This window comes from Agelaius phoeniceus, chromosome 12, assembly GCF_051311805.1.
Source record: "Agelaius phoeniceus isolate bAgePho1 chromosome 12, bAgePho1.hap1, whole genome shotgun sequence".
NCBI classification, from domain to species: Eukaryota; Metazoa; Chordata; class Aves; order Passeriformes; family Icteridae; genus Agelaius; species Agelaius phoeniceus.
In genome coordinates, this window is record NC_135276.1 from 3857812 (window position 1) to 3878509 (window position 20698).

The window sequence follows — 20698 nt, forward strand, 5'->3', positions numbered from 1 at the left end:
TGCTTTCCATTGCACTCCATTGCTCTATTACAGATCTTTTCTTCAGATAGAGCAAACTAATTTTGAAAGTGTCCTGGTGTGGAAAATATTCCAACAGTGCCCAGGAGACAGAACATCTCAGGAAGAAGTTTATATCTGTCTTCATCTTGTATACAGGGTTTCTGGGTCCATTTTTAGCTATCTGCACAGCTGCAGAGGTTCTCAAGTCCAGCATGCAGCAAGGAAAAAGCAGCCAGCCAGTTGTGAAACTGTGCTAAGCCATTGGACCAGCATCACAAAATGAATGTGTTGCAGCCTTAGTTCTTAGGGCTTTTAACTCTTGATTTAACAACTTTTAACTTTTCTAATTTTTCTCTTTGGAGTGTGTGTAATTTTATGCAGTAAACTTTGTATCAGAAAATCATCCCTGTGATTCTGAAATATCACCTTTCACTGTCTTATTGCATAGTTAAAAATACTTAACAATAAATACTTCCTGTCTTAACACATTCAGGCTGTAAGAGCCCTCTGAGATCATGCAGTCCATCCATTAACCCAGCACTGCCAAGTTCACTGCTGAACTGTGTCCCCAGGTGCCACAGCTACATGCATTATTAAATACTTCCAGGGACACAGTCCAGCCCTTTAGATAGGGAGCCTGCAGAAACCTACTACTTTCTACTCCATAATCATTGTTTATGAAATTATCTGTATGACTGATGATCTGTTAAATATCTAATATCACAAGTACTTAATGTGTCTTGAAGGTAATATCTTTTTGGATACAGTGCATGCTTACTGTTTTTGTAATTGCACACATCACAAGTCTAAGATGAGAAGTATGTCAGATGTCACATTTACTCCAGACACAACAAAAGATTGATTGAAATTGAGCCTCAGATTCCTGACATCCAAGATACAAAGCTGTTCCAGCACCACAGCTTGAAAGAACCAAATTTGAGCAGGGTGACCAGGGAAAGGTTCTGATTAAAGCTGGGGTACAGACTGGCAGGTGAGCTGGAAGGGCTGGAGAGAAGCTGCAGTAACCCTGTCCCAACATGGGTATTTTTGGATGTGATGTAATTCTTGCAGCTTTGTGAAGAGAAAAAACGAGAGCATCTATCTGAAGAGAGCAGTAAAAGAAAAATAGGTAGAGCTTGAGATCTTTATCAGCCTTTTAAACTGACATTTTATAGACCCAGAGGAATATCAGCAGGCAAGAGAGGATGCCAAGGCCAAATGTAGGTCACTTAGTGGATCATGGAACTTCAGAACAACAGAACAAGTGTCCATCCTTCTCTGGAGCTGTTTCATTCTTGTGAATCAGCAGTTTACTCTGAAAGGTTTCCAGGAATAAATATCTTTTCTTTGTAATGTGATTTTTCAACAGCAGGTAAGAAGAGAGTGACAGTTTTCATCCCTGCTCCTCTGCTGGCATTGTGGGCTGGGAGTGTTCCCCAAGCAGTGCATCCCTGCAGCAGAGCCCAGCTGTGGCCATGCCAGGGGGCAGCTGGAGTTGTTCCCTCAGACAGCTCAATTCCTTCTGTCCCAGTGATTCCTAGAGTGTTTCAAATGTCAGATTTTACTGCAGGGGAAGTTGGTTTGGTTTATGCCTCAGACTACTTAACCTTGAATAGGGAAAACCAGCACTAAGTAATTAAAAAAAAACCAAAAAAAACCTCATCAGAAAATAATAAATAGGTATAAATTGAAAAATTACTTGCACATAATTCTTTGCTTTACAGTGTCCTGGACAAAGGAAATGTTGATATGAGCTATGCCATGTTCCTTCTGCAGCCAGGTCCTGCCCTACAGCCAGAGTAGCAGAATTCCTGAGCCATGCCCAACTCTGCTGCACAAGTGCTGGGGTGGCTGCTGCAGCCCCAGCAGGCAGGGACTGGGCCAGCTCTCACAGGCTGCTTTTTATGTGAATGCCTTGATGCTTACAGAATTCCTTCCTATGTCACATGAATGTGTGTGTTAATGTTTCTTCTTCCACTAATTGTGCTAATTTTCTGTTTGCCCATCAGTGGGGAGAACTCAGCTGTTTTGCACTATGGCCATGCTGGAGCCCCAAATGATAAAACTATTGAAGATGGAGACTTATGGTAAGTAAAGGGTTACAGTTTGTTTGGTATTTTTGTTTTGCTACTGCTGTTTCCATACAGGAAAAAGGATATTTTCCATTCTTAGAAAAAGGATAACTGCATACTGATAAAAAGTCTAAAGCTTTAAAATAAAAGGGAGCTTTGCATGCCAGATTATTCTGGTTTCTTCCAAAGGTCCTGTACATCTGCATCTCCAGTTGAAAGGGAGGAGATATTGTTTCAAACACTTCTGAACCAGAGGCACTTAGAATTGAGTTTAAGAAATTGCTGTATTCCAAGTACAAGGGCAGTTAGAAAATTCATCATTTGAGTTTGCTTTGGACCTCAGATCCAAACCTCAGCTCTGGTGGTGGAGTGGAGAGTGTTGGCTGATTTTAGAGAACTGCATCAAATTGCAGAATGGATTAGATCTTACAAATGCCTGTGTGCACACAGACACCCCACAAGATATAGAGATTAAAATGAGTGAAGAGATCAAACACAGGTCAGGGAAGGGTGCTTCTATTCTGTGATGTGCCAAAAACTCCCTATAAAGATTTACTTAGAGTTTAGTGATGTGTAATAATACAGCTGCAAATCCCATAAAGTTTTCTCTATGTGTACTCCATGTCCACATGCTTTGCAGTATCACTGCAGGTGAGAGCAGAGTGAATGGAAGCACCAAATACATTCCCATACATTGAAATACTATTTATCTATTTGTCTGATGTGTAATATATAAAGTCATAACTTTCACACTTCAGCTCCAAAGACATGGGTCAAAAAGCCTTTGTTTATAAAAATGCAAACCTAGTTTTGGAGAAGTTGATCACTGACATGCAGTGGAGGAATTGTATAGAATTATATATTATATTTATGAGGCAAAGGGATTTTTCAGGGAATGTGAATGTGACACATGAGCACCTGCCAGGCTCCAGCCACTGCCCTGCCCTTTGTAGCCTGTGCAGGAGGAGTGTAGGTGTGTATTTTCACAGTGGAATGTAAATACATGAGGAAAAGCAAATTAGTATTATCATTGATAAGCTCAAAACCTATTATAGAAAACAAATTGAATCTCAGAAATTAAAAAATATGCCTTGTTGGCTTAAAGTTCCAGGCACATCTTCAGGTGCTGTACAGTGAACTTATGCAATTACAGATAGATAATTTCTTTATAATACTGTAAAAACTTTTTTAAAAGCTTCTTGTACAATAGTTTATGTATTATCTTCATCTGTGGTTAATATCTTACTAAACCCATCAAATACTAAAGTTAATTTATTACAGGGCAATAGTTTTGATTTGAGATTATGTTGTGTTTGAGTAGATAATATGCTAAGAGCATTTCTTGATCAGGAAGGACATACCAACATAAAAGTGTATCAGCTGTGTCAATTCAATTAAATTTCAAAAGGAAGGTGTGTGGCATACAGGAAATCTCAGCATGTGTTACTGAGAGAAGATATGCTACAGTGCATTATCATATCTCATATTTAAAACTGAGGTCTTTAAATGATGAGGCAGACCTCAGGATGAAGGCTGTGTGCAGGAATCTTTCACTTACAGTCTCCAAGGACAATTTAGTGAGTGGCTGTAGTCTGTCTTAAACCACAAGAGTTCATACAAGACTCTTTGCAAACCCTTCTTTTCTGCAGTACTGCAAAAGTCTTTAAAATATGTTTGGATTTTATCAGCCTCAGGTATGTCAGTGTCAGGAGACCATAACCTACCACATGCATCAATCACTTCAGGGTTTCAAAACTCCTGAGCAGCACCTGTGCCTCAACAAAGAGAGCAAGGTTTAACAGGGTCTGGAATAAGCTCTTGCTCTTGGTGAAGATGTTTTCAGGTGCAGGTGGTGTCAGCAAAGGCTGCTCCAGATGCAGCAGTGTTTGTTGTATTTGCAGGGTGCCCTGTGGCAGGGAGGAGTGATGGATCTGACTCCATCTTCTCAGAAGGCTGATTTATTATTTTATACTATATTATATTAAAGAATGCTAAACTAAACTATACTGAAATACAGAAAGATCCTTACAGAAGGCTAAAAAGATAATAATGAAAACTCCTGACTCTCTCCAGAGTCCTGACACAGCTTGGCCCTGATTGGCCAAAGAGTGAAAACAACTCCCAGCAGAATGCAATGGAACAATCACCTGTGGGTAACCAATCTCCAAACGCATTCCACATGAGCACAACACAGGAGAAGCAAATGAGATCAGAATTGTTTTCCTTTTCTCTGAGGCTTCTCAGCTGTCCAGGAGACAAACCCTGGGCAAAGGGATTTTCCAGAGGATGTGAATGTGACACAGGAGCACCTGCCAGGCTCCGGCCACTGCCCTGCCCTTCCCTGGCTGGCACTCACAGAGCAGACTCTGCTCCACACTGGCTTCTTAGTGTTTATCTCAAGGGAGAATAATACAATAATAAGAAAAAGTGATTTAATTTCTGTAAAGACAATTTAAAAACACACACTCATTTTCCAGAGTTGAAAATAATGATTCAGAAAAAGTCTTGAGGTGTAGCATGCATGAGCAGCATACAAATTCAGAGTGGTTCCACTGTGGGACTTTACAAATGTCTAATTTGGGTGTGGAAGGGTGTGTGTGTGCATACAGAGGAGGCATTAAATGACAGTGTGCTGATTTGTCTGTGTATATTAGCATTTGTATATTGGCTTTCAATTAAGCTTTTTAATAGCTATGGGGAGCCCTCTGTTGGATAGTCTTAGGAAGCCCTGAACATGGGGAAAAAATAGACTTAATTTTTGATGAAAAAGAGGTAAGAGTATTTCAAGGGTTATTTCTGTTTCTGCCAGCATTTTGGCATAACATTAATCTAACTATTCATAGAGTTGTGTGTAATAGAAGTGGGAGATTGGGTATTTGGTATGATTCTTAATAAATTATTCTGTAGAATTTCATGTCTTTTTCTTAACATTACTTAGTGGATATGAATAACATTCATGGGTTTTGCAGATATGTGCAGCTCAGTTTTTTTATGTACAAAGCAGTGCAGTAAGTATCATAAATAAGTCTACTAAGCACCTGAATATTAAAAAAAACACATTTGGAAAACTAGGGCTTTGCTCCTGTGAAATGTTTGAGTGCATGCATTACTGGCTTTTTAAAAAGTCTAAGTAACAAGGATTTAGTTGTTAAAAGAAGATCATAGGCCAAAATACTTGTGCTATTGCATTTTTATATCTTTATTAAGGCTGTTATTCTGACTTCTTTGTCAAAAGCTGTGGAAGGTTTAGAAAAGCCTGGCTTTATGATGTTTTTTTCTTAAATTAACCTGTATCAAGTGGGTTTATTGCTTCTGTAAGAAGCTGGTATGGAATTGTATCTCTGATAGTGCATCATAATCCACACTTTTTAGAGGTACAGCTTCTGCACTAAAAGATCCTAGTGCAAAACAAAGGGAAATTCTGACATTTCTTGGTAATACACATTGTCTTGCTAAGCAGGGCTATCCTTTTCAATCTGTTAAATATTGAAATAGCTATCTAACACAAAGCACTGTGATTGACAGAGAAAGAAATCAGTATTTTTAGGGAGGTTTAGGTGTTCAGGATACAGATATTTAACTGGTATGGATATTAAAAGCAAATATTGCTATAGCAGCAAGTCGGTGTTTTGTATAAATGATTCATGTACCATAGCATTCTGTGGTGAACATGGAAATTATCAATTTGCTCCAGACCAAACACTTTCCCCAAGCAGGTGTCTGTTGTCTCTGTGGTCAGATAAATGAGTCACCATTGTAGGCACTTGGCCCATTTACTCACTATTAACTTTAAATAACATCTTCTGCTTGGAATGTAGCAAATCACAGCCGGCAGTGGTGATGTATGGCCAGGCTATTCACAAATCCTGATTTTCTTCTGTCATCTCAAAGCTCTGACAGCTTGGATTGGAGCTGAGCCTTGGCCTGAGGTTCACTGCATCCTCTCCAGGTGTTGCATTACTAATTGGATGCCAAGACCCTTTTGTTTCTGTACTGAGGCTGGAACTGCATTTGGTAGTAGGGAGAGTGGAGTCACAAGCTAAATACTTGTTGTAGTTTGCAGTCTCCTGCCTTGCACACAAGAGGCTTCCAGCATTTTGGAAAGCCAAAGGTCTTGCAAAGTTTGGTGAGGAGTAGAATGAAATTAAAAGCTGCTACTCAAGAGGACAATAACCCAAATAAACTGAAGGAGTAAAGATCTGAGTCCTTGAGGCACAAATCAAGAGCAAATGTGCCCCTGGGAGTGGTGCTCAGAGAATGGCAGCCCCATAGGGCTCCTTCTCCTGGGCAAGTGTCTCATGAGCAGCTGGCTTTTGTTCACACTGCAGGAAGATGCTGGGTCAGAATTGGTTCCAGGGCCCTTTGGGAGGTGGGAACTCTGCTTTCAGCTCTCCTAAACTGATCCCTGACTTGGGCTGGAAGTGATGACCTGACCCTGGGAAACAGCATCCAGTTCAGTCAGAGCCAGTGTGCTTCTATGAAAAGAGTTGGCTCAACAAATCAGCATCTGCCATCTGGGAAATGAAAGCTTCCTTAAAAATAATGGAAGAAAATTGCCTGGAGTCCTCCTTTCTGCTCTTGCTGCTGTGTGGAGTCCCACCATGGCTGGGGAGAGAGGGCAGGGAGGGGACAGCAGTGAGCATCAGGAAGGGGCAGGGCAGATGTCTCTGCTCACCCCTGTGGTCTGCTGGCTTGTTCTAGAAACCTGAAGTGTATATTTTATGTTTGGATTTGAGAAGTTTCTGAGTAAAATTGGAGTTTATTGCATTTGATTTGCAGCCTGGTGGCTCTGGCAGCCTGACTTTGTGGTTTCCTGGCATTGCCATGTGCCAAACACATGGCAGGAGTTGATTGTTCTGTTGCAGTTGATCAGCAGGGCTCCTGCAATGTTTGGCAAATAAAAAATATTTCTGTGATCTTAAAATAAACATTGATTCTTCATGATGAGGCTTATACTTAAATAATAGAAATGTAAGAAAATCAGCCTGATTTAACTGAAATCAGATGTAACTGAAATAGGTACAGCTGTTACCTGAAGTGCTTTCCTGCAGGTGTCATGGGTTGCAGGTCTTGGTATTTTTGTGGCATCTGACAAATATACCTCAGTGAAAATTCAGCACTTTGTAAACACTTCTCATAGGCAGGTTCATTGACCTTCAAGCATTTACTGATATTTTTGGGGATTAGTAGGTCCATTTCAGCTTTCCAAAATAATGAAAATAATTGTATATTCTGCTAAAAAACAAACAAACAAAAAAAAACCCCAAACCTTTTGAAACATCCTCCTAAGTTACAATGTTAATGAAGGGCAGACCCTGCTGCTCCCCACCCCAGGGAATACAGGCACTCACCTGGGCTGGGGCAGCTGCAGGGGGATCCTGCTCCCCCCTGGAGCCAGGGCCACAGTGGGATTTATGAACAGGGCTGGGCTGAAAGCATAAATCAGGGGGGCACAACCAGCATCAACTGCTTGGGAAGTGCAGCAGACCTAGGAGAGAATCCATTAACCTTGTATTACCAGTGGGACTATCTATTATTTATAAAATAAAACTAGCTTTTAGAAGTTTAAACAGAAGCAGGTTGGATAATCAGATGATGGCTTTCATTTTATTTGACTGTTTATTTTAACATTCACATCATTGCTTATTGATGACTTCTTTCATTGCAATAATTTCTAGATTTCAGTGACAGCACTGGGCAGAGTACAGTGTCCTTGGTGAAGCAGAATGTCTTTCACTGCTGTTCCCATGATGTGCCATCACTGCTGTGGGTGACACTAAAACAATTTTTACCTGGAGATAGTTTTATTGCATTCAGGTACCAGAAAACTTTGTTAGTGTCACAAAACCAAACACATCTGTCATAAAAGTACAACTTTTGCATAATGTCAAATGATTTAAGTGTGTCTTGCCTGTATCAACAAGCATGGCTATTTCCTGAGTCAAATGACAGAGCTGGGGATATGGAAAACTGTCTGGTACTGCAAAAAGCTTTTATCTGAATGGTTTAACTCTGAGGCAGATTTTTGTTTCTACTTCTTTCCTTAAAGAATATGCACATTTAAATCATCAGGATAATGCTGACAGCAGGGGGCACTAGAAGAAGAGCTGTGCAAAGAAAGGAGCTTTACCCAGGTTTTCATATTGGCAACATCCTGCACTTGCCAGAGCAAACACCCAGCAGCCCTCTGGGAGCACTGCCTTTACATGCCTGCATCCTGCTCAAGCTGTCAAACTTGGGTTTGTTTCCTTCCATCTGGCACTTGGATGTAGCTTTTGGTGTTTTCTTTGTATTATTACCTGTGGTGCTCTCAAAAGATCCTCCTAGCACTCTCCTATTGTCATCTCAGAACTTTTGTTCACCACAAGGAGTTTTTCCTGGCTGCAGGTACAGGTGGTTGGGAAAGGTTGTTCTGGATGAAGCAGAGAGGGAAGATTTTCAGTGTTTGGGGTGTTTGTTTTTAATGGCTGAAAAGGGCCAAAGGACAGGTTTTAAGCTCCCTGGAGTGGCTGGTGACTCCAGGGTGTGTGTTAGGGTTAGGTTGGAGATCAGGGCAAGGTTCTGCTTCCCCCAGAGGTGCTGGCACTGCCCAGGCTCCCAGGGAATGGGCACTGGAGGCTGCCAGAGCTCCAGGAGTGCTTGGACACCAGGGATGCCCGGGGGGATTTTTGGGGTCTGGGCAGGGACAGGAGCTGCACTGGCTCATCCTTTTGGATCCCTTCCAACTCAGCCCATTCTGTGATTCTGTGAAGAATATCACTGGAGAAAGTTGCTTCTTGCAAGAGCCTGCCAGATTCAGTTGTTCATGGCTAAGCCTTCTATCAGCTAAAATAAAAATTACTTTGATGATTTTAATTCTTTGACCTCAAAGCATAATACACAGTTTTCTATAGCAAAAAGATTTGTCAATTCATGTATAATCCATGTGTATTTATCTTTTATATATGCAGACACTATGCATGTGCAATGTACCTATTGCATTGAAACTATATTCACATATTTATTGTAATATTATACAGTTTTATTTGTATAAAATGCACTATTCTCTTCTTTGGAAGAATGACTAAATGTAAGACTTTCTGTGAGTACTGAGCCATTATTTCAGGAAAATATTTTCAGGTTGTCATTCATTTCAGGAAAATATTGGAAAATTTTCAATAAATCAAGGAAAGATTTAGGTGAGCTTGAAAAAGGTATACCAGAAAGGATGGTATCAAAGTTTGCTGTATTTGTTTTCCAAACTTTTTTTTTGAATTCTCAGTATTTTATCAAGTTGTACAATAATATCAACCTAGAACCAGAACTCATTTGTCCAGGTGGGGGCAATATTGTATTTAAAAAGCAGGAGCTGACCCTCTTTTTCCATCAGATAATAGAAGTCTTTCTTTTTCCAACCCAAGTCCTTCAGTGTCTGCTATTAAAACCATCTATCCTGTGGTACAAAATATTGTATTTATTACTTCTTGAAAGCACTGTTTGTAAGATCTCAGGATGTTCATGTGTCAGATGTAAATGCTCAACCATTTTATGTGGGTGGGACCAGTATTTTCATTTGGCCTTGTGCACTTTTATGCATTTTGAAGTTCAGTGCTGTAATAATATGCAAAAATTATGGTTAGCTTTAACTTTTCAGTCTGCAGTTTTGAAACAGCTTGTTGGTAGTAATGGTTTTGTTTCTAATAATAATACAAAGTACATTGCTGCTACTTACTGGTTGATTGCAAAATTAACTGGCTATCCATTTCTGAAATAATTCCTTTGGCCTGATTCCTCTGGTTTGATTAATATTTACTGTTTTCATCAAGTGTAGGTATTTTTCATTTTGTTGTACCTATGGACTATATTAATTTTATGCTAATTCAGAAAAATTGAATTTGATTAAAAATAGAGAAATGTATTTGCTAGAATTAACAATAATTTTGCTGTAATTGAATGGCTTCTGTTAGTACTGGTTAATTCAGGCTGTGAGGTTGCTTACTGTCAGAAATAAGAGTAAGCCTATTCACCAAAGCTCAGATCACTAAGTATTAGTAGTGTGTTTGCTGTAACAAATTTTATCTTTCCTTTAAGGGCTGTGTTATGGTCTGCCTTCGAATTTTTACTGTCTATAATGTGAAATGTCTTTTGTCTTTCACATACATTTCACAATGTATGTGAAATGTCTTTTGAATTGTCAACTGTGAGTTTTATCTGTCATAGCTTTAGCATAGCATTCCCAGCATATTCTGGACTTGTAATCTACTTTTTGTGGTGGTCTTTAGCACAAACACACTGCAGTGTGATAGAAGTACTCTTGATGGATGTTGCTTGTGCTGGGTAGAATTCAGTAGCTAAATTTTTCTCTTTGGTGTGGGGAAGTCAATTGGGTAGGTCAAAATGCAATTTTAGTGGGAGTCTGCCTGGCTTTTAAACCACTCCAAGTCCCCAGCACAACCTCTGTGTGCTGCCCCTGAAGCAGAGGTAATTCCCAGCCCTTGTACCAGGTCAGTGTTGGTTCTTCCCTTGTGTCTGTCCAGGGAATCTCGTTCCCCAGGGCAGGGGCACAGGCTGGCAGAGCCTCAGGGGGAGTCCTGCTGCTCTGCTGCTGCTCCACACCAGGGCTCAACTCTGTTCCTAATTGCAGTTGCCTGCAGTCCACTTCAGGTGCTGCCATGAGGAGTGGGTGTTTCCTTCAAACAGCAAAGAAATGTTCCTACAGCAGAACAACCTGCTCAGCTGGGAATAGGCAGCCTCCTTTTTGGAAATACCTGTTGCTACCTTCACTGCTGTGCCCTTGGCTTGAACTCTTGGACATGTCCATGGAAAGGCTAGCAGCTGTCTTCTCAGGGGTTTTTCATTCAATTGTCAGCTTCTGTAGCCTATTCTAAAACTCCTGTCTGTTGTGTTCCTTTTGAGAACTGATAATTTGGAGGTTGCTTGACCAATCAACAAAAAAACCATAGGCTTTCAAAAAAACTAAGTGAACCTGTGCCATTGGACACTGGCCCAGTTTTCATTTTTATCATGGAAAGACATTGGAAGTGTTTTACTTTGGTGGGCACATGTGTGTAAGCATGGCCACACACGTAAGGAAACGTGACAATATTTACAGTGAGATCATGAAGTAACATCTGCCCCTTCACCTGTTCAGCTGCTCTCCAGTGGTTGTTTGTCAGGGCAGCACAGGTCAGAGTGCCCAGACACAGCTGCTGGAAGCTAAGGCTTGTGGAAGGGGCTAACAGCAGGGCCTGTTAGCTAAGGGAGCGAGAAGAAGCTGAGAAGTAAGAAGAAACTGATAAGGAGCTCTCTCCAAGGCTGTAACCAAAGAGACCAAGAGAAGAAAGATAAAAGAACTTTGCAGCTGGATGAAGCATTTTTAGAAAGTTAGTTAAGTCACTATAACTTCTCACCAATAGTATTATGTTGGTTTATTGTAGCCAATAGTAAAGATAGAAGAAGCATAAACAGTTGACAAGTGTATAAAAATCAGCCATGTTCAATAATAAAGTGTTACCAACTGAGACTGCTTGTGGTCTCTGCTTTATGTCGTGACCTTCTCGACAGCAACAAAAGCTTGTAGTTCTGAATGCCAGCACCCAAGAATCATGGCCTGTTTTGGAAGTATCAAACTTTTCCAATTCACTTGCAGTACCTTCCACTTCTCAGCAGACATCCAGAAATGGACTGGTTTAGTCAACTGCAGCCATTTAGTGACTTGCAAATGGAGCTGTGCTGTTCTTGCTGTGCTGTCAGGTGAGACACATTCTGGTGAAGAGCCAGTGAGCTTTGCTGCTGTGTTGATTGGGAAGCAGTCAGCTGCCAATACAGGTTTCTCCCTGGATGCTCCCCTCTCTTCCCTGCAGCTCCTCGTTGGAGCAAGTCAGCTGCAGCCATGAATGCCCCAGATACTGCTTTTCCAGTGGGGAGGCTCCTAATGGATGGAAACTAGCCAGAACTTGGGGTTTGCTGCCACCCCTGCTGATTTTTCAGCAAATTATCTCTGCTAAAGAGAAGGAATACTCTGCTAAAGAGAGTGAGTTGAGAGGCTTAGTAAATATGTCTGTTAAAAAGGGATAATAATTAGGGAAGTAAAGACAGAAAAAAGAAATCATCCATTCAGCAAAAAGACAAGTCAGATAGGTGACCCTTCCATCAGAACTTCCCCTGCTCTCTGGCACACTGTCAGCAGGGATCTGGCTGAGGTTTTCAGCTGCCTTCTGCATCTTGTGGAACCCTCTTTGCTCCTTCCCCCAGCCCAGCATGGTGTTCCCAGTACTTGTGATTTGTGTGTAGCCCCTCTGTATCAGAAACATCCCTCTGAGAATGGCACTTGGAGTGAATTTATCTCTGAACAAGCCAGTCTGAAGATTTTTTGGCTCTTTGCTCTGGGCAAACTTAACATTTTTCAGAAGGCATTAATGCAAACTGCATGGGGATATAAGAGGGCTTATATTTGGTCATGGAAATGGATTGTTTTAGTGCAGAAACTTAAGGATCTCATCTTAGATTTATTCAAGACATAAATGCTGTAAGCAAGGGACTCCTTCTTAGCTTGTAGATGAAAATGGCAATCTTACTAGTGTACATGGGTGTTTACTGAACCAGCTCTTTCATGCAGCTCATTTGGTAAATCCAGTGAGATTTAGGTTTCATTTCCTATGGGAGGAATGGATCTGAAGGTCTGAGAGGCTACAGCCTTTCCTTTTGAGCAGGAGGCTTCAACAAAAACTTGATTTCTTGTGAATACTCAGAATCAAATTTCCTACATAAAAAGTATTCTCCAACACTTTTGAAAGGTTATTCTTGACTCCACTGGTGCTGATGACAAAAAGCTGGCTTAAACCAGTGAGCCAAGTCTGGCTTCAAGACAGAGCCAGTACAAGTTCCTTGTCTTCTATGTCAGATGGAAGCTGGTAACAGCAAGGCTTTTCTCAAAAAACCTCTTCCTGACCATGGTAGGACTATACACTATGCTGTCCCAATTCTCTCTTGGGGTTTGTGATCTTATCTTACCTGCTGTTGCTTTTTTAATTGATAATTCTTGGCTAGTCAAGATGCAAGTGTACCAAAGAGTATTTGTCACTTATCTCTCTGTTTTCTTCCTTGTGATATCATTTACATTAATTCATTCTTGTGGTCTCCTATTAAACCACCCTATTTCCACATCAGCTGGCCTGTTTCCAAAACATATCTCATAGAAATGCTGATACCTAGTTCCCTTAAGCTTGAAATTGCCTTAGAAGTGTTTAACCAAACAAACAGTTGGATTTTGTATGTGAATACTTAAGGATTTAATTGCTGCATGAGGTGTAAAGCACAGAGTGCTCTCTGTGAACTCAGAGCAGAGTATGCTGAGATCACACAGCATAAACCTCCAGCTGGGGATGACTTGCTTTTATGGCAGTAAGAGGAAGACAAAACTGTGTTTACCTTTATTCCTGCTGTCCTAAGCCTGGCTGGCACCAGTTCATCTGTGTGGCTGCTCACAGGTGTGTTGGTTAGTAATGCCTCAAACCCCTAAAACCTCAGTAAATGTTGCTGAGTAAAGTGCTTCAGTTTTCACACCTGTTTAACCTGAGGAGTGAGGAGGGCACAGTAAGATAGGGCAATATCAGTTTTTTAATTGCTAGTGTTGCAAACCCAGCCAGGGGAAGGGAAGATTTTGTCCTGAGAACAGACTGGGGAGGAGGTGGGCTGCAGGTGGGTGATGCTCAGTAGGACCCTGGGTTGGGGTGCACTGCACAAGGACATCCACCTGGGTTTCACCCCAGTCATTGCTCTGCCACATGAAGAGCTGCACAAGAGCAATTCTTTTATAACCATCATGAGGAGATCCAGTTCTGAGTGTGCAGATGAAGCAGCTCTGTGGAGCAGGAAGGTGACAGCTTTATGTGTTAGCTCGTGGGAGTAGATGTAGGCTTCCCAAAAATGCCTGCGAGAGCTTGTCTTTGGGTTGGGTTGGTGCTTGGATCATAACAATTCATCCACATGGCTCAGATATCCCAAATAAAGTATTGCTTCCCATTGTGATATTGGCCATAATTTGCTTCATTGCCTGGCAGTTTCAAATTATTTGACAATAAAAGTGTCAGCAAGCCTATAAAAGTAAAACACATGCTTAAAGGAAGATGATGCTTTATTTTTGAAAAATGGTATACAGTGACTTTATGAAGAAGAGAACTATGACTTTTTATAGTCCACAGCGTTCAAATTTAAAGTGTTACGCAAAGTGTTCATGGTGCTTCACAGGCAAAGGTTAAGAAAGCTAAAATCAATATCAAAATGCATATTATTTTTCTTGGCTTGAAAGCAAAAAATGTAACTATAAATCTGCATTTTGTAGTGCCAATATTCTGTGAAAGTAACACAGCCATGTCTTACTCAGTGTTTTGTTTCAGAGGGAAAGGAGGGGAAAGGAGCTTTTGTGCATCACGTTGTGTTTCAGTTCCAGCATTGACTTACAAACCTGTATTCATTTTAAAATTGACAGGACTTGAACTATTTCCTCCAAACTTCCCTCCTGGGTTCCTGCACGGGGAGCAGAGCCCCAGTTGGGTTGTTCATGGCAGAATGCTGCAGGGACTTGCTGGGAAGGGCTGGGGAGCTGCTGTGAGGAGGGGCATGTCCAGCCAAGCCTTTCTGCAGTGCTGTGGCATGTCACACACATCTCTCCTGCTTTTTGACTATGATACTGGTTTATGTGCAAAATGATTTAAACTTGTGGGTTTATGTTTTTCCCTGTGAAAGTAATTAAATGCTGTTAGTTATTTTTGAAGGTGGTTTATAAAGCAGGCAGAAGGAACCTTGTATTCCAATGCTGTGGGCTAATGTTGGATTACTGGTTCATAAGCAAGGCATTCTGTCAGTAGAACAACTGGCATGTTATCTGATTTTTCTTATATTCTGCACTGTTCAGTTTTAGTTAGTAATGTTTACAGTATTTTGCAATATGTTTTGTAGGAAAGATTGTGTGTACACACAGAACTGAAGCCTCCACTGGGAGAGCTGTGTCCATAATGCCAAGAAGTTTAGACTATTTTTGCTATGCATCTTTTACTTATGGTATGGCTTCCTGGTCATTCTAGAAAATCAATTGAAACAGTAGCATGGAGTTTTCATGGGGTGCTCAGGTCTGCTGGCTGTTAAATCTGCTTTATACATCATGCATTTTCACCATGAAATGAAGGTGTTTGTTGCTTTTGCTCACAACAAAAGGACACAAAGCAAGATTAGCTTTCTCTCAGAAGGCTTTGAAAGAGATTGAGCTGGCCTCCTCAGCTCTAAGCTAAATCAATGAACAGTTTGACATAAAACCTAATGTCTGTCTTTGGTCAGCAACACTCCTCTGTTCAGCATCCCTTTCAAATGCCTCAGAAACCTGACAGCCTCAGCCTTATCATCTCACTGAAATCAGCAATTCACAATTGATTTCTTGCTGCAAAAGGAGTGGTGAAAGGGTATTTTTAGAATGAAGTTTTTCATCATTCAGCAGAAAACTGAACTCACAGTTTTGTCATACGAAATGTAAAGTATATGCAATGTATATGTAATGATGACATACACAGTCTGCTACATGTGCAGCACTTAATTCATCTAAAAGGGAAATGTGATAGGGTTTGGTGAATGTTTATGATATTATTGGATATGTTGTTCTGTTTTTGAACAACTCTTAAGAGGTAAGCTATAGATCAAGATGCCTGTAGGCCTGTTTTCATTTCTGCATTTAATTTGTTTATATTGCTGCTGCATTTGATAACAGTCCAAATAACATTAAGTAGTTGTTTCTGTATGTGACCCTTTTAAGACTACACTATCAGACAGGTAATTTTGTACATGCAGTTGAGAACAAACTAGAATGCACTTGTAGTATCTTTTTCAATTTACCATCTAATTTCAGTGTAAAATAAATGTGCTTTTCATAAGGAACCTCCTTTTACAAATTTTTTTTCTGGTTAGTCAACAGGAAAAGATAGTAGCTGTCAAACATTTTATTTGATTTGATATAAATGTGCTTCACCATTTATTTTGCCTGGCAAGCAAATATATGAAACTGGGCTCTTCTCAAGCTCCCATTATTTTCTCAGTATAACTACAATATTTTGGCTATTTCCATGTCTTGGGCAACATTTTAGCTAATGGATATGTTCCCAACTGAAGTTAAATGGAAGAGAATTCCTGATAAGAGCCAACATATCTCCCAGATGTCCCATTTGGTTTGGATGCTTTCTCACTGAAGCATACAGGCTGGATGGTCTGTGGTGGAATTTGAAAGATCATCTTCCCTCATGTCTCCTCTTGTCTGGAAGCCAAGAAACCTGAACAAATGGTGCTTCCTAGCTTGTGAGCCTTGTTTTGGTGTACCATCAGCTTTGGGATTTTTTTTTTTCCATTGCTCAGTTCTCCTGTAACTCAAAAATTATTCAACAGCCACTGAGTGATGAATGGCTTTGAGAAAATGCTGATAATTGTAATGTTAAAGACATAGGTAAAATTCTGCCTCTGGTAAGTTCAGAATAACTACTTTGCAGGGTAAAATATATAATAAAATATACAAATCATAGCAACTTCAGTAGACATGTTCAGGGAGTTCTCAAGTTGGAAGTCACAGCTTTCCTGTCACCATGCTGAACTGGCATTCACCCTTGGAAGTGGAACAGTTGGGCCACAGCACTGCTGCACAGCCCACTGAGCATCTTGGGACTTGATTTGGGACTTTGAAAGGCTCAGCCTGGGATGGCTTCAAAGGTTTCCAACTGATCTGTTTCTTCTTGGTACATTAGAGCATGTAGCAGCTTCTTCCATGATTCCCAGTTGCTGCAACTACTTTTCTGTGTTTGTAGATTTTTTTATGTACATCTTTAGTAATTTTAAGAAGTGAGTCTAACCATAAAATCAAAACTTAGGCAGTGCTGATGGGGTTTCTGATTCTGAGGTTTGGCCAGGCTGGTTTACAGTTCCTATTCTGGTGTCCAGTCATGGTTTTTTCACCCTGACATTTGCTGCCTGTTTTGTATCTTTTTTCAACTAGCAAATTTCTGATTTAACTTTCCATATTCCATATTGAGGTGAATGACTGTGGTGTGTGCATTAGCCTGGTAACACAGATAACTTTGCTCTCTCTCTCTGCAGCTTGAAGCCTCGTGCAGCTCTGCAGGCACTGGGGCAGTTCCTGATGTTCCAGTCCTGCAAGTCCCTGCAGCTGAGCCTTGCCCAGTCTGGGGAGGCTGGCAAAGACTCCAGGCAGGGCAGAGATTTGTTCATGGAGGAAATTGTAGAGTGGATTTGAAAAGTTCTTGGAGTAAATCTTCATGTGGCTGTGTGTGTGCAATGCAGCAAGAAGAGCCCTAGCCCTGCTGAAATATTCTTCAGTTTTATCATGATTGCCTTTGTTTACTCACTGTCCTTTGCTTTCAGTGCAGTTGTGCTGGAAATGCTGATCAGCTACAGCAGAGTGTGATAGCAATTTCTGTGGTAGTTTATATTTATCCATACCTAGTCACACATGCTGCTTGGGGACAGAGCCACACTGCAGAGTTTTCCTAATTGCTGCTGTAATTAGCACTCAGTGGCAGGGAGGGTGCCCCACTGGAGTTCCCTGCCTTCTGCTTGTGCTGTCTGACTGACCCTGCTGTGAAAAAGCAGCAAGAGCAGGAAAACTCCAAGGTTTTCAAACACACTGAAGGAAAATCATATTTCTTATGGTGATTAGCTTCTCATAGTTGTTTGGGGTAGTTGGAAGACGACTTAAATTCACAGATTTCAACTCTGACTCATTACCACAGAAATCAGGAGGTCACACAAATACTGTATCAAGATCAAAATCTTGTGTGTAAAATGTGCCTTCCTGCAATCAATACCTGATGAACCAAGGGGGTTATTTGCTCAAGTGTCTGGTCCAGATGGTTATTTGATTATTTACTGCTTTCTGGTCCTGCTGAAGGCACTGCAATACCTTCTCAAGCAGGCTTGAGAAGCATGGTACTGCACATGTCTAACGTGGTCCTCACAAGGGTGTAGAGTCCCATTGCTGTTCTTGTAGCTGATTTCTGGCAGCTGAGCAATCAGTGGTGACTCATTCAGTCATGTATAGAATAAATACACTTCTCAAGGGGTAAGCCAGGTTTTTTGTCCCCATAAAAGAAAGCACTTCATCATTTCTTTCTTCTGCCTCTGATGCAGAGAGCTGTACTGTGTGTACTTTTATGGTTGGCTCTTGCCATAATCCTTATTCCATTAACATTTCTCTGTTAAGTGGGATTCTGTTTTGGATGTTGGATGCTGTATGTGGTGCTAGCATTTTTCAGGAAAGAAAAAAAGAACATATTTTTTCTTCTGAGAAGAATTCCTAAAAACTGGGACTGAGGAGCTTAAAGTGTATTCTTCATGTACTTTTTCTCTTCCTTTCTGTGTTCTCTGAGCATTCCCATCCTGACCAGCACAGCCCATAAGGGTGTCCATTGAAGCCATGTGGATTCAGATACCCTTCTGCCAGGAGATTCCAAGGCACTGTCATCCTGTTTTACTGAGAACAGTGTTCAAGCAGTGATTATACTGGTGATCTACCAAAATGTAGATTTTATTGACTGCAGAGCAAGACAAAGAGATCTACTATGTTCAACTATTTCTTTGGAACTAAATTTTCATTTCTTTCCCCTGTGTTTCCTTTTCAGCCTGTTTGATATGGGAGGAGAATATTACTGCTACAGCTCTGACATCACCTGCACCTTCCCTGCCAATGGCAAGTTCACAGCTGACCAGAGGGCTGTCTATGAGGCAGTGCTGAAGGCCTCAAGGGCTGTCATGGCAGCAATCAAGCCAGGTAAAAGATGTGCCAGCAGGAGTTCTGAGCTTTGGTAGCAGCATTCAGGCTGTCAAATCAATTATGTTTGCATTTTAGAAAGTGTTGGAAGGGAACAAGATGATACAATTAATTTCCATGGTTAAGCAGCTTCTAATATATAGGATGGAGGTAGGATACACAACATTTTCCATACACTTTTAAAGACATAACATAGAAACAATTATTAACACAATTAGTAAGATATTTTAATATCTATTTATTTTTAATTCCCTTCATCTACTTTCTGTTCTTATTGTTGTCTTGCCTGTTTGGAAGAATGGTGCAAATGCATTTACACTCTTCATGAGACCAGTAATGATGACAGTGGTTGCTCAGATGTGTCTTGACACACACAGCCATCTTTTCAGGAAGCTTCTGCCAAATGCTGAAGTCAGAGTTCGTGTGAGCACATGTTGTGCTTCAGTTTGTTTCAAGTATCTTCTGTATTTTATGTGTAGGCACAATAGAAATCTTCTGTTGAAAAAGGGGATGGAGTGTGCATCTTTGGGAAGGATAATGAGCCTTAAAAAGCTTTCAAAAGCACTGGCTATTGGGTACTTCACTGTATGCCTTTAAATTGCAGGCAAACTGATCCAACAAATAGACATTTTCATTTGAAACAACTGTCTAGCTTAATGAAAACCTTATTTTTCTCCCATTCTGCTTTCAGGCCAGCAAATAAATGTTTTAGAGGTAGCTGCTGCTGTGATTTTGTCACTGGTGAAGGTACTTGAGCATTTTTCAGTATTACTAATGGAACATCTTCAAGAAGAATGTACTCAATGCACAAAGCACACTTATCCTTTAAATGTGCTGTATTAGTCTTCAGTCATCAGGCCTTGAGTGCCTGAGCTTTCTGGATTGCCTGTTGGAACAGGAGCAATTTTCCTGTTACACAGGCTGGCAGCAGCTCTGTTGATTTGAGCAATTTGCAAGGGAGTGATGCTTTCAGTTTTAGCTCTCATATTTTCCAGATTCTGCATTAGTATATAACTCTGAGCTTCATATGGAGTGTTAGCAGGTTCTCCTCACAGTTCAGTCAGACAAAACAATCCTTTTGCAGCCTGAGAACTGAGGACACCATTGCAGCTTCAGGCCTAAAATTGTAAACAGCAGTGAATTGAGGGCAACCTGGGAGGGTGGGACTGCATCACCTGGAGCTGTAATTGGACAATTAACCCCATATGGAAATGGACCAAAACTTATAAAAGTGTGAAAATGTGGGATCCATTGTCCATCTTGGGTGTAGCCTTGGCCAGGCTCTTGTTCTGCCCAAGGTGTATCCTTTGAAAGCCTTTTGAATAAATCCCTATTTATTCCTTTAACTCTGTCTAGCCTCTGTTCTAGGTAGCCTCTCAAGGCATCAGGAGAAATAACACTTGATGTTTATCTGCAAAATGAGACCAGATATTTTGCTACTTTAATAACAATATGCATTCTTCATCATCTGCTGTTCCTCCCCTCAAGACTTGTCCCTGTTCCTCTTCACAGTTCGTGTTGCATTTCAGTGTCACCTTTAATTCTATGTAACATTTTTTGCAGTATTTTATGCTAATAAGTTGCAGACTGTCTTCAGAATTTGAGAGCTAATATGATGTTGTGCTCAGGGTGGTGTAGAGAATTTTTCAGTTTGCTGAACACTTTATTTACAGTGTCAGAAAATAAGGAGATACTAAATTGAGTATTTCTGAGAAGTACTTGCAGGGGTCTTTTACTAGCTTTGGGAGCTTGAGATCCACAGACAGACAAATCATTCTTAATCTCTGGCAGAAAAAGGGACTGAACTTTCTGTTCTTATTGTGTTCTT

The 20698-nt window shown here is 40.7% G+C and overlaps 1 protein-coding gene across 4 annotated transcripts in view; it reads left to right on the forward strand.

The window, feature by feature from the left end:
• Nucleotides 1–20698, forward strand: part of PEPD (peptidase D) — a 423809-nt gene that overhangs the window by 151266 nt on the left and 251845 nt on the right. For all 4 annotated transcript variants that reach the window (XM_077185106.1, XM_077185104.1, XM_054640499.2 and 1 more), the window contains 2 exons: nucleotides 2010–2087; nucleotides 18722–18870. In XM_077185106.1, coding sequence (XP_077041221.1) covers nucleotides 2010–2087; nucleotides 18722–18870 — 227 coding nt within the window. The remainder of the gene's footprint in view (nucleotides 1–2009; nucleotides 2088–18721; nucleotides 18871–20698) is intronic.